Genomic DNA, 14,011 nt, shown 5'->3' on the forward strand with positions numbered 1-14,011 from the left:
TTCTGAATGCAATATATGACACAAGACTAATATATCATTAATATTGTATTAAAAAAATCAAATTTACTAAACAAAAAGGAAACCTGACCTACAGCATAATTCACATCAATAAACTGTCATTCCCATTTATTTATAAATGGAAAGTCTGGTGGACTAACTACTTGTTTGACTGTATGCCTCCTTGCCAAACAGAATTTGATGAACTAACTTGTTACAAGAAGAGAGGACAAAACTGGAGACTTCAATAGAAAGAATTAACTTTAGAAGCTTGGAGATACCTTAATGAAACCCATCGTTCGACCAAAAAGATGTAACGTCCGAGTCTGGTTGTCCGACCGGATGTTCAGATGCATAGGTTAAAGAGAAAACCTCCCTCACACCTCAACAGGTGGGTGGAAGAGAAGAATACTCTTGTAGCTGAGCTGCAGATTCTCTGTCCTTGTTGAAAAGAGCTGAGTACTCTGAACTCGTAGGAGGGGATTACCCACAACGGGGTAAACCTAGCTCAAGGACGAGAAAAGGAGTTATCCTTAGAAGACAATATCGTCCGATGAGCAATCTTAGGCTGTGGGAGAGCATCATTGTCAAAGGGTTGGCAAATAAGACCGAGGTCAGGCTAAAGGTTGGTTGTATATGCCTCTCTGGAGGAGGATCGCGTGGCTGGAGGGCTGAAGTTGTTTATACAAGTTCCGAGGGAGTGTAAGCTGACGGAGGAGTAAGAAGAGATGCTAACAGCATCTGGTGTTCCCAGGCGGTACCTATCAAAGTACTGACCAGACACAACATTGCTTAATTTCGCTGGTTGGAAAAAACCCCACATCTAAGTAGCTATAGCTGTAGTGTAAGCCAAGCTAAATTCAATTCCCTAGAACAGAGGGAAAGAAAAAGGGGAATAACCCCACGGGGTTATGTCTTGATGCAGGAATGAAGGGCCGAGGAGAGGATCCAAGGAATCGGCCAGAGATACGACAAGTTCTCGAACTCCTGGAGAGAAGAGAAGCAAATAACCCCAAAGGATTATGTTGACAAGAATCACCAGAGAGGCAGTGGAGGTGAGTGAATGGAAGACTTCCATTGTGGCAACCGCTGTGTAGAATTATGTTCTACCTGCCTGGAGGCGATGAATAGGACCGAATGCATACACAACTAACGCAGGTTTGTCAATGAAGACGTTGGCTTGTAAGATAATCATATACCAAAGGGGATTGGTAAGGAAACTTTAGACCAAGGCAATATATATATCTACTCAGCAAGATCAGATGGAGTTAGAAGAGAAGAGGTAGGAATGATGATGACACCAAGAGCAGAAAAGGCATTAACTGACTGGAAAGCAGTAAATAGTAGAATGTTACTTGCAAAGTTCAAATCAAAGCAGTGCAATATGAGTAGTATAGTTTGCTATGCCCCAACAATTGATTTCCCTGAAGAAAGGAAAGATGAATACTATGAAGAACGGCAGAGGGTAATAGATGAGATCCCTTAGAGAGATATGAAAATTGTGATTGGCGACTTCAGTGCTAAAGTTGGAAGAAATATTCAAGGGATAGAGCATGTGATGGGTGTCGAGGGTCTTGGCAAAGTTGCAAATGAAAATGGAGCACATTTCATAAGTTTCTGTTCAGCAAAACATATTGTCATTGGAGGCACTCTATTCCAACATAAGAACATCCACAAGTATACATAGACTTCACCATGTGGCAATTACAAAAATCAGATAGATCACATTGCCATTAATAGAGAAGGAGGACTCTGAGAAATATAAGAAGCTAAAGAGGTTCAGATATTGGTAGTGATCACCAGCTCCTCATTGCCACACTGAAATTAAAACAAAACACCCAACAGAAAGATAGATAGAATGCCTAGGTTTGATACAACTAAGCTTCTAGAGGAAGAGCACAAAAAGAACGTAAGGTTTGTAATCTGGTGTCGGAACAAGTAAAAGTTCCTAGAGGCACAACCTACATACTACCTACATAACAGAAACAGTGAATTAGTACCTCGGAAAGACGAATTAAAGACTCCAACTGCCTTGTAGTAATTGGAGTCGAGTTGGTATTTTGATGCTTTTGGCGAAGATCAAGGTAAAACTGTTGAATGATTTTTGCAGCCTCTTTGGTTATTCTTGGGCGGACGTATTTTCTGGCGTAACAGATGTATTTGCGGAGAAGCTGATGAGGGATTGGATCTAAAGGTTCCTCACTTTGGTACTTGAGTCTTTCACTATAACGGAATAGAGTTTAAGAAATAAAAACATGTACACACTTAGTTGATTACTTAATCTTAGTCAGTATTCATAAGAACTTTCAAATCCTTTAAAAAGTTAATGTAAATAAAATCTCATAACATTTAACCCTGGATAGGTACGGTGGGTCGTACGCGACCCCGAGCGTCAAAAAAAAAGAGGTTTTTCTCACGTGACTCACCCCCGTGACTGAATTTGTGGGTGATCGACCTGCAGGAGGTGTCTCCCCTACACGCTCTAGTAGTGTCCAGATGAGCATTGCTGTAGCTGTACTCCTTCCCCGATTTCTGAGACGCGTCGGGGTCGAGCGCGACCGAGTTTACCCTTCTAAGGTAATTTGCATAATTATCAAAGTTATTACGTATTATGAAATTGTCGTAGAATGGTGCAACTTCTATAGGTTATCAGTTGTGGAAAGTCTTGGTGGATTGTTTGGCTACCATGTGCATGATTTTTTTTTTAGTTAAAATGTCGTTCATCACCACGAGGACCATTTTACCGCGAGTGCCCCTTTTTCATTTTTTTTCATTTTTTTGCCAAGTCATTTTTCCGTAAGATATTGCCAAATAGTGTCGTAAAACTTTTGCTTGTTTAGTGTTGGAAAGTGTGTCTAGATGATCTGGCTACCCATGCGTGACTTTGTTTATGTCAGATACGACGTAGTTATTGGTATATTGGGTATTTAACTGCGGTTGCCAATTTCTGTTTTTTTTTCAATATTTGTAAAAATTTTTACGTAGTAAGGAATTGCCGTATATTATTCATTTTTTTTTCATGTTTATGTGTTAGAAAGTGTGCCTTGATGGTTGGGCTAACACGTGCATGTCTTTTTTTTTATCTGAGATACCGTATATTAGAATGTTGGGCATTTTACTGCGAGTGCCCCTTTTTCATTTTTTTTCATTTTTTTGCCAAGTCATTTTTCCGTAAGATATTGCCAAATAGTGTCATAAAACTTTTGCTTTTTTAGTGTTGGAAAGTGTGTCTAGATGATCTGGCTACCCATGCGTGACTTTGTTTTTGTCAGATACGACGTAGTTATTGGTATATTGGGTATTTAACTGCGGTTGCCAATTTCTGTTTTTTTTTTCAATATTTGTAAAAATTTACTACGTAGTAAGGAATTGCCGTATATAATTGATTTTTTTTTCATGTTTATGTGTTAGAAAGTGTGCCTTGATGGTTGGGCTAACACGTGCATGTCTTTTTTTTTATCTGAGATGCCGTATATTAGAATGTTGGGCATTTTTCCGCGAGTGCCCCTTTTTATTTGTTTTGCATTTTTTTGCTTAGTCATGTTACCGTAAGGAATTGGCAAGTAGTGTCGCAAAACTTATATTTTTATAGTGTTGGAAAGTGTTTCTAGATGATCTGGCTACCCATGCCTATTTTTTTTTTAGCCAGATATGGCGTATATATAAGTATGTGTTCGATTTTCCTGTGATTGCCATTTTTTCGTTTTTTCCCATTTCTTTCAAAATTACTACGTACTAAGGAACTATCACAGAGTAATGATTCATTTATATGTTTATTTGTCGGAAAATGTGCCTTGATGGTTTGCCTAGCACGTGGCTGAATTTTTTTTTTTCTGAAATGCCGTATATTAGAATGTTAGCCATTTTTCCGCGAGTGCCCCTTTTTATTTGTTTTGCATTTTTTTGCTTAGTCATGTTACCGTAAGGAATTGGCAAGTAGTGTCGCAAAACTTATATTTTTATAGTGTTGGAAAGTGTTTCTAGATGATCTGGCTACCCATGCCTATCTTTTTTTTAGCCAGATATGGCGTATATATAGGTATGTGTTCGATTTTCCGGTGATTGCCATTTTTTCGTTTTTTCCCATTTCTTTCAAAATTACTACGTACTAAGGAACTATCACAGAGTAATGATTCCTCTAGATGTTTATTTGTCGGAAAATTTTGTTTACTTCTTTTTTGATTGAATATCATCAAATTTTTTTTATATTGTTTCACATTTTTGTTTTTTTTTTTCGATTTTATTTCCCTTCAAAAAATTTTTTTTGGGTCAGAATTTTAATTTTAAAGTCGTAAAATAATCGACAATTATCCAGCAACCCACCATACAATTTTTATGCATATCCAATAATAATTAGATTAGTAAATAACACCTTGAAATTGACATACCCTTCCTACATTTCAAGTGGCAGATTAGGGAGTCTGAGTCAGTGTGGTTAGCGGCCATTTTGTGGACATATCCGAAGCGTAAGTTGCCCTATCTATATATATTCTTGTTCCCTATAGAAGTTGTGATATTTTGGTATATTTTTACCTGCATAAATATCATATTATATATTAAATATATGTATTTTTTTACGAAATTTCTAAGTACTCAAAAAATTACCTTTAGATATGGCCCCTGATATAAATGTAATTTACAAAATAATGAAGGTTTTTTTTACATATTTCTATTTTAGGATAACATATGTTTATTCCCTAAAAAAATTAGCCACTTCCTATTTCATTTGGGTACCCAAAAAAATTCATGAAATTTGGACAAATTTTTTTGGCCAAAAAAAGTTACCCTTTTTTTCTCATTTCAGATCTTCACCTCCATGGGTCTGACTTCATCCAAAATACATCAAGATGTGTCCTAAACATTCAAGAATCAATTCTTAAAAGGATTTGTGTATATATGTATAAACTTTTTTTTTATGAATTTTTATGTCAGGTCTTTTTTTTTTTCTACTTAATTTTTTAAAATATTTATAATAAATAGTTTTTCTGCAGATGAGTAGTATTTATCTTTACAGTTGTTTTAAGCATTCATTGAAGTTTTTTTTGGCAAAAGAAAAAAAGAGGTTACTGCAAAAACTGATTTTTCAAGAATTTTTTTTGGCGTCGGGGTCGTTCGCGTCCGAGTATACCCTTAAAGGGGTGTCCGAGGAGCGTACCTATCCAGGGTTAAATTGGAGGTGGTGTCTACATAGTTTTAAAACCAGGTATCTTACGAAAGCCACTCTTTCATATGGAGTTTAAACAAATTCAACATAGTATCAAAATACCTGCAAAATGAATCCTTACTAATTATGAACTCATTAAAGACATGCAGTATATATTAAAATAACAAATTTGAAAGAAATTTGTATTTTTTCTAGCTATAAAAACCTGAATCCTTTAAATAGGATAGATAACAGCAAAGCTGGAGTACACGGCTTTTAAAATTTATAATGAGGTGTAAGACTGTCCCCTCCTGGCTCACAGTCAAACTACTATGATTGCAGCAGACACTTTTTCGGGGGTAAGACTAAAAAGAAAAATGTTATTTTCATTAGTAAAATAAATTTTTGAATATACTTACCCGATAATCATGTAGCTGTCAACTCCGTTGCCCGACAGAATTCTACGGGAGGGATACGCCAGCTATCACTATACTAGAAGGGGGTGTACTCACCAGCGCCACCTGTGGCCAGGTACTGCAGTACTTCTTGTTGACACCACCTCACTTTTTCCTCGGTCCACTGGTTCTCTATGGGGAGGAAGGGTGGGTCAATTAAATCATGATTATCGGGTAAGTATATTCAAAAATTTATTTTACTAATGAAAATAACATTTTTCAATATTAAACTTACCCGATAATCATGTAGCTGATTCACACCCAGGGGGGTGGGTGAAAACCAGTGTACATGACTAAAGGATAGCTAAGTATCCCGTATTTCATATAATCAGTTATTTCAGAATAACAATGAAATAATAAGTACCTGGTAAGGAAGTCGACTTGAACCGTTACTCTGCCTTTATTAAGTTCGTCTTCCTTACTGAGCGCAGCGTTCCTCTTAGGAGGCTGAATCAACTCTAAGGTGCTAAAGTATACAGGGCTGCAACCCATACTAAAGGACCTCTACACAACCTCTAACCCAGGCGCTTCTCAAGAATGAATTGACCACCCGCCAAATCAAAAAGGATGTGGAAGGCTTCTTAGCCTACCGTAACAACCCAAAAAACAACAATAAAAGCATTCAAGAGAAAGGTTAAAAAAGGTTATGGGATTAAGGGAATGTAGTGGCTGAGCCCTCACCTACTACTGCACTCGCTGCTACGAATGGTCCCAGGGTGTAGCAGTTCTCGTAAAGAGACTGGACATCTTTAAGATAAAATGATGCAAACACTGACTTGCTCCTCCAATAAGTTGCATCCATAATGCTCTGCAGAGAACGGTTCTTATTAAAGGCCATCGAAGTGGCTACGGCTCTCACTTCGTGGGTCCTTACCTTCAGCAAAGCAAGGTCTTCATCCTTCATGTGAGAATGGGCTTCTCTAATCAGAAGCCTTATATAATACGAAACTCCGTTTTTGGACATGGGCATCGAAGGTTTCTTGATTGCACACCATAAGGCTTCTGACTGTCCTCGTATAGGTTTTGACCTATTAAGATAATATTTCAGAGCTCTGACAGGGCAAAGAACTCTTTCTAGCTTGTTACCTACCATGTTGGAAAGGCTAGGAATTTCAAACGATCTAGGCCAAGGACGTGAAGGAAGTTCATTCTTAGCTAAAAATCCGAGCTGTAAAGAACATGTTGCAGATTCGGATGTGAACCCAATGTTCTTGCTGAAGGCATGAACCTCACTGACTCTTTTAGCTGTTGCAAGGCAGACGAGGAAAAGAATCTTGAGGGTAAGGTCCTTGAAGGAAGCTGACTGGAGAGGTTCGAACCTAGGAGACATAAGGAACCTTAAGACTACGTCTAGATTCCAGCCTGGAGTGGGTAAACGACGTTCTTTAGAAGTCTCAAAAGACTTAAGGATGTCTTGAAGGTCCTTGTTGGAAGAAAGGTCCAAACCTCTGTGGCGGAGAACTGAAGCCAACATACTTCTGTACCCTTTAATCGTAGGAGCCGAAAGGGATCTCTCATTCCTTAGATGTAATAGGAAGTCAGCTATTTGGGTTACAGAGGTATTGGTAGAGGAAACTGCATTGGCTCTACACCAGCTTCGGAAGACTTCCCACTTGGATTGGTAGACTCTACGAGTGGATACCCTCCTTGCTCTGGCAATTGCACTGGCTGCCTCCTTCGAAAAGCCTCTAGCTCTAGCGAATCTTTCGACAGTCTGAAGGCAGTCAGACGAAGAGCGTGGAGGTTTGGGTGCACCTTGTCTACGTGAGGTTGACGTAGAAGGTCCACTCTTAGAGGGAGAGTCCTGGGGACGTCGACCAGCCATTGTAGTACCTCTGTGAACCATTCTCTTGCAGGCCAAAGGGGAGCAACCAGCGTCAGCCGTGTCCCTTCGTGCGAGACGAACTTCTGAATGACTCTGTTGATGTTCTTGAACGGTGGGAATGCGTAAAGGTCGAGATGGGACCAATTCAGCAGAAAAGCATCCACATGAACTGCTGCTGGGTCTGGAACTGGGGAACAGTACAAAGGAAGCCTCTTGGTCATGGAGGTGGCAAACAGATCTATCGTAGGCTGACCCCACAAGGTCCAAAGTCTGTTGCACACGCTCTTGTGAAGGGTCCATTCCGTGGGGATGACTTGATCTTTTCTGCTTAAGCGATCTGCTGAGACGTTCATGTTGCCCTGAATGAACCTCGTTACTAGAGTGAGGTTTAGACTTCTTGACCAAATGAGGAGGTCCCTTGCTATCTCGTACAGGTTCCTCGAATGGGTCCCTCCCTGCTTGGAGATGTAAGCCAAGGCTGTGGTGTTGTCGGAGTTCACCTCCACCACCTTGCCTAGCAGGAGGGACTTGAAGTTCATTAGGGCCATATGAACTGCCAGTAGCTCCTTGCAGTTGATGTGGAGCGTTTCCTGTTCCCTGTTCCACGTTCCCGAGCATTCCTGTCCGTTCAAGGTCGCGCCCCAGCCCGAGTCTGATGCATCCGAGAAGAGATGAAGATTGGGGGTCTGAATCGCTAACGATAGGCCCTCTTTGAGAAGGAGGTTGGTCTTCCACCACAAGAGAGTGGTCTTCATCTCTTTGGTGACAGGGATAGAGACTGCTTCGAGTGTCAAATCCTTGTCCCAATGAGCTGCTAGATGGAATTGGAGAGGGCGGAGGAGGAGTCTCCCTAACTCGACGAACAGGGCTAATGATGACAGGGTCCCTGTGAGACTCATCCACTGTCTCACCGAGCAACTGTTCCTCTTCAGCATAGTCAGGATGCAATCTAGGGCTTGACTTATCCTTGGGGCCGATGGAAAAGCCCGAAAATCCTGACTCCGAATCTCCATTCCCAGGTAAACTATGGATTGGGAGGGAATGAGCTGGGACTTTTCTAAGTTGACTAACAGACCCAGTTCCTTGATCAAGTCTAAAGTCCAGTTGAGACTCTCCAGACAGCGACGACTCGTGGAGGCTCTCAACAGCCAGTCGTCTAAATAAAGGGAGGCTCTGATGTCCGATAAGTGGAGGAATTTTGCAATATTCCTCATCAGATGCGTAAACACCATAGGAGCTGTGCTTAGGCCAAAACACAGGGCTTGGAATTGGTACACAACCTTTCCAAAAACGAATCTCAGGAAAGGTTGGGAGTCTGGATGAATAGGAACGTGAAAGTAAGCGTCTTTCAGATCCAACGAGACCATCCAGTCCTCCTGCCTGACCGCTGCTAGGACCGACTTCGTCGTCTCCATAGTGAACGTCTGCTTGGTGACATAAGCATTGAGCGCGCTGACGTCCAGCACCGGTCTCCAACCTCCTGTCTTCTTGGCCACCAGAAAGAGACGGTTGTAGAAGCCCGGGGATTGATGGTCCCGGACTATAACCACTGCCTTCTTCTGTAACAGGAGCGACACCTCCTGGTGCAACGCTAGCCTCTTGTCCTTTTCCTTGTAGTTGGGAGAGAGGTTGATGGGAGAAGTGGTCAGAGGGGGTTTGCGGCAGAATGGTATCCTGTAACCCTCCCTTAGCCACCTGACAGACTGGGCGTCTGCACCTCTCCTTTCCCAAGCTTGCCAGAAGGTCTTGAGTCTGGCTCCTACTGCTGTCTGGAGAGAAGGAGAGTCAGTGTTTGCCTTTTGAAGTCTTGGGACCTTTCCTAGACCTGCTCCTGGAAGAGTCTGGACGGGAGCTTCCTCGGCTGGGGGCTCTGCCACGAAAGGGCGGAATAAACCTTGTAGCAGGAGTATCAGCCACTGGGGTGCGGTAAGTCCTGGGAACTGAGGGAGCAACCTTAGTCTTACGAGCTGAAGAGGCCACAAGATCATGAGTGTCCTTCTGAATCAGGGCCGCAGACAAATCCTTGATAAGCTCTTCGGGAAACAAGAACTTAGAAAGCGGAGCAAAAAGGAGTTGAGACCTTTGACAAGGTGTGATGCTGGAAGAAAGAAAGGTGCAAAGTTGCTCCCTTTTCTTAAGAACTCCTGACACAAACATTGAAGCAAGCTCGCCAGACCCATCCCGAATAGCTTTATCCATGCAGGACATTAAAAGCATGGCCGAGTCCTTGTCCGCAGGGGAGGTCTTCTTGCTCAGGGCCCCCAGGCACCAGTCTAGAAAATTGAACATCTCAAAGGCACGAAATACACCCTTTAGGAAGTGGTCTAAATCGGAGAAGGTCCAGCAAACCTTAGAGCGCCTCATTGCTGATCTACGAGGAGAGTCGACCAAACTTGAGAAGTCAGCCTGGGCAGAGGCAGGGACTCCCAAGCCTGGTTCCTCTCCTGTGGCATACCATACGCCCGCCTTAGAAGTGAGCTTAGTAGGTGGGAACATAAAGGAAGTCTTCCCTAGTTGCTGTTTAGACTGCAACCACTCCCCTAATATTCTTAAAGCTCTCTTAGATGACCTAGCAAAGACGAGCTTAGTATAAGTTGACTTAACAGGTTGCATGCCCAGCGAAAACTCAGATGGAGGAGAGCGGGGGGTAGCAGAAACAAAATGGTCCGGGTATACCTCTCTGAAAAGAGCCAGGACCTTACGAAAGTCAATGGGAAGAGGAGAAGACTTGGGTTCTTCCACGTCTGAAGAGGGATCCAGGTGCGCAGCTTCCTCCTCAGAAACCTCATCACCAGAGTGTAGCGAAGTGAGAGGTAATGTAACAGTGGTATGCTGAACAGCAGAATCTGAACAAGCGGGTGCATAAACGCTTGTGGTTTCATCCTCAAGTCTCTGTTGCTGAGTTAAAACCTGAGGTTCAGGCTGCAAAGACTGGTCAAGAAGAGTAGAGGAAGGTAGGCGCATGGGTTGAGGTGGCTGACTCCTAGCATGAGTTTCTTGTCTCAAGAGTTGCGCTTGCTGTAAGGGTTGCGGATGCGCAGTAGCAGGTTCCTGAGGAACGAGTTGAGGTTCCTGAGGTGTGAGCTGCGAGAGTTGAGGTAGCGGCTGCGCAGAACGCAGTTCTTGTCTCGCGAGTTGAGGTTCCTGAGGTGCTAGCCTAAGGAGTTGAGGCTCTCGCCTTGAGGAGGGTTGAGGTCGCTGCAGCGAGTGCTGAGGTGGCTGCCTCATGGATGGAAGAGGTTGTCGTACCTCAAGAGATTGTTGCCTCGCTGGTGGAACCGCAAGCGGAAGCGGAGGAAGTAAGGCATAAGACTCCTGCTCCCAATGCTGAGGTTGCCTTAAGGAAGGCGGAGGTTGCTGCACACCGCTGGTAACTGGCAACTCAGTACGCGGTAAGGTATCCTGAGGAACCTCAACTTCGTACGCCTGGCAGACTGGACTGCGGTGAGGCGGAGCGATCGCAGGAGGAGGTGTAACCTTCTCAGCCTGACACTCACGCATTAAGACCGCAAGCTGTGACTGCATGGACTGCAGCAAAGTCATCTTGGGGTCGACAGACGCTAAGGTCTGCTGAGGCAAAGCCTTAACAGAAGATGAGGTCTGTTGCGGCATCACCTTACCTCTCTTAGGAGGTGTGCAGTCACCTGATGACTGCGGAGAGTCAGAGCTAATCCAATGACTGCAACCAGGTTGTAGAACTCTTGAGGTCTGGACTTTGCGTTTGAGAGGTCTTGAGACCTGAGTCCAGCGTTTTCTCCCTGACATTTCTTCTGCAGACGAGTAAAAGACGGGCTCAATCGTCTGCGGGTGGGAGTGACGGTCTCTGTAAGACACGCCCGCAACCACCGAGGATACTTCTGTGCGCCGATCAAGGCCTGCCGAACCCTTTTGCCCTTCGACATTGCTTCTCCCCTGGGCTTGGGAGCTTGCAAGAGGTCCCGGACTGGGAGGACGACTGGCACGCACAGAAGTACCCTCACGCACCACACTGACACTGACACTAGCACTTGGCACCGCACTGACACTAGCACTTGGCACAGCACTGGCACTATCACCTCCCACTGCACTTTTGACCTTAAGTTCTTTGACTTCTGCCATAAGAGACTTATGGTCACTAACCACCGATTCCACTTTGTCACCTAAAGCCTGAATGGCACGCAAAACATCGGACATATCAGGTTGAGCACAAATAGAAGGTTCGGGGGTAGCCACTACAGGGGGAGGAAAAGGTTGAGGATCATGAGGTGAGGAAAAAAGTGAAGAGCGAGAAGAACTCCTCCTAACTCTCTCTCTCTCTAACTTGGTTGAATATTTCAGGAATCGAACAAATTCAAGTTCCGAAAGTCCGGCGCATTCCTCACATCGATCTTCCAACTGACAGGGTCTTTCCCTACAGTCAGAACAAGCGGTGTGAGGATCAACCGAGGCCTTCGGAACACGCCTATTACAAGACCTACATCGTCTATGGGGTGGGGCTTGTGAAAGGTCAGACATCTTGAATCAAAGAGTTAGTCAAGGGGGATTCCAAATCAAGCAAAAAGATCGTTAACCATTAATCAAAACCAAATAAAAGCTATCTAAGCTAATTAGAAAAGTTTCCAGTATAGCGAAAGCTGAAATCTTAGAGAAATACTTCACCAAAAACCATGAACAATACTCCAAAATCATAAGCGTATCCCAGAACGTCTTGCCGGAAGCACGACAGAGGAAAAAGTGAGGTGGTGTCAACAAGAAGTACTGCAGTACCTGGCCACAGGTGGCGCTGGTGAGTACACCCCCTTCTAGTATAGTGATAGCTGGCGTATCCCTCCCGTAGAATTCTGTCGGGCAACGGAGTTGACAGCTACATGATTATCGGGTAAGTTTAATATTGAAAAATATGTTACGATCTGTTATTTATTTTCTGAAATGAAAGAAAAATAAATCGCTAATGTGTTTGACATTCATATGTGGTAGCATTGTGCATTCGTACATACAATAATTTTGTTTATTGTGTATTTTAACTTTTATGTAACGTTAACACAATTTCTGTTAACAAGACCTCTCCAGGAACATATACAGGAACATAATCCTGGTGTTAACGGGGGTGGGGGGGGTTAAACTGTACAATAAATTAGAAACTGTTAAAAATATGAGCGAATTAAAGAAAATGGCTGGTTTGCGCATGATAGAAAACGTAGCTCTCTACAGTTAGGATAACTGTAATTAAGTACAATAAAATATATTTTGTATATGTACAGCATTGTACTATGTAATTGATATTCATGAACCAGACTCAGTATATTTTTCTGGAAAACTTCTTTATAATATTCTTATATGATTTTATTGTATTTTTTGTGTGATGCAAGGTTAGAGTATGGTCAGCATTCTGACACTAATCTGCATGCTACGTCAAACCACAGTCTGCAAACCAATACAATGTGACCTATCAATTTCCAAACATTCATCTTGCATTTCTCCACCTCTTCTTTAGTCAAAAAATCATCTTCACTCTCATAAAAGCATCTCGAAACCTACCAAATTCTGGCACACTTTCCTCTATTCCAGTCCTCGAAGTCACCGATTTACTTTCTTTCATATTCCTATCCAACTCATAATCCTCAACTATCTCATTTTCTCCTCCCATTTCAAATTAATAAAATCATACACATTCTCTGGTACTGTATCAAAAACTTCCCCTTTATTTCCTTATTCTCATTTATACCTTCATCCCCATACTTCTTCCTAGCTAAAGTTTCCAACCAAAAACCAAACATTGATATCGCTTCTCCCATATTCATTTGTGCCTCATCAAAATAATGTTTACGCCTATACTTCATGCTTCCTTTCATACTTTTTACCTGCCTAATTATTCTTTTTCCCATTTTCATACTCAACATCCCCTACATTCATTATTACCCCATACATCATCAGCAAATATCCTGCCAAATATTCTTCTACTTCCCTTACCCAAACTCTCTTATTATCACCATACTTAGCATGACAAAACCTTTCATACTCCAACTAGGGTTGTAGCTTAACAAGTAATAATAATAATAATAATAAAAAGGTCATACTCTTCCCTACTATGTTCATTAAATCTTTCACACCGAGGTACCTCTCCCATAAACACTGTCTTACATACTTCAACTTCATTCTCACTATTATCTTCAATTTTAATCCCTTCTTTTTTTCTTCCTCCTCACTCGAATACAAAGAATCTAATTCTACATTAAAATCCCTATCCCTAATCGTACTTTTCTTACCTTTTTACTTACTTACCACTTTCACCCATTCATGATCACCCGCGCTCTCATCCTGACATTTTTTCTTTTCATTCTTCACATTACAGTACTTTTACCTCTTTTATTCTTTCTATCACCTTCCTTTTCATCCTTACTATGTCTAATTCCTTTACCCTCACTATCACAAACACTACATTCACCATTATCACTTACCTTTGTCTTATCTTCTAGTACCAACCTTTCATCCAAAGCAGAGGCCACTCCTCCGACTGCACCTTCACCATGAACACTTTCTTCATTTCAGTTACAGTACTTGCCCATTCATAGCTCCCATTGGTTTCTCCATTAGTTTCATCTTACAACTGGA

General features: G+C 42.3%; 1 protein-coding gene across 1 annotated transcript in view; it reads right to left on the minus strand.

Annotated features, from left to right (window-relative positions):
• LOC137648188 (DNA helicase MCM8-like) overlaps positions 1-14,011 on the minus strand; it is a 122,388-nt gene that overhangs the window by 16,185 nt on the left and 92,192 nt on the right. The window contains exon 10 of the mRNA XM_068381116.1: positions 1,998-2,220. Coding sequence (XP_068237217.1) covers positions 1,998-2,220 — 223 coding nt within the window. The remainder of the gene's footprint in view (positions 1-1,997; positions 2,221-14,011) is intronic.

This window comes from Palaemon carinicauda, chromosome 10 (assembly GCF_036898095.1).
Source record: "Palaemon carinicauda isolate YSFRI2023 chromosome 10, ASM3689809v2, whole genome shotgun sequence".
In the NCBI taxonomy this organism is placed as follows: domain Eukaryota; kingdom Metazoa; phylum Arthropoda; class Malacostraca; order Decapoda; family Palaemonidae; genus Palaemon; species Palaemon carinicauda.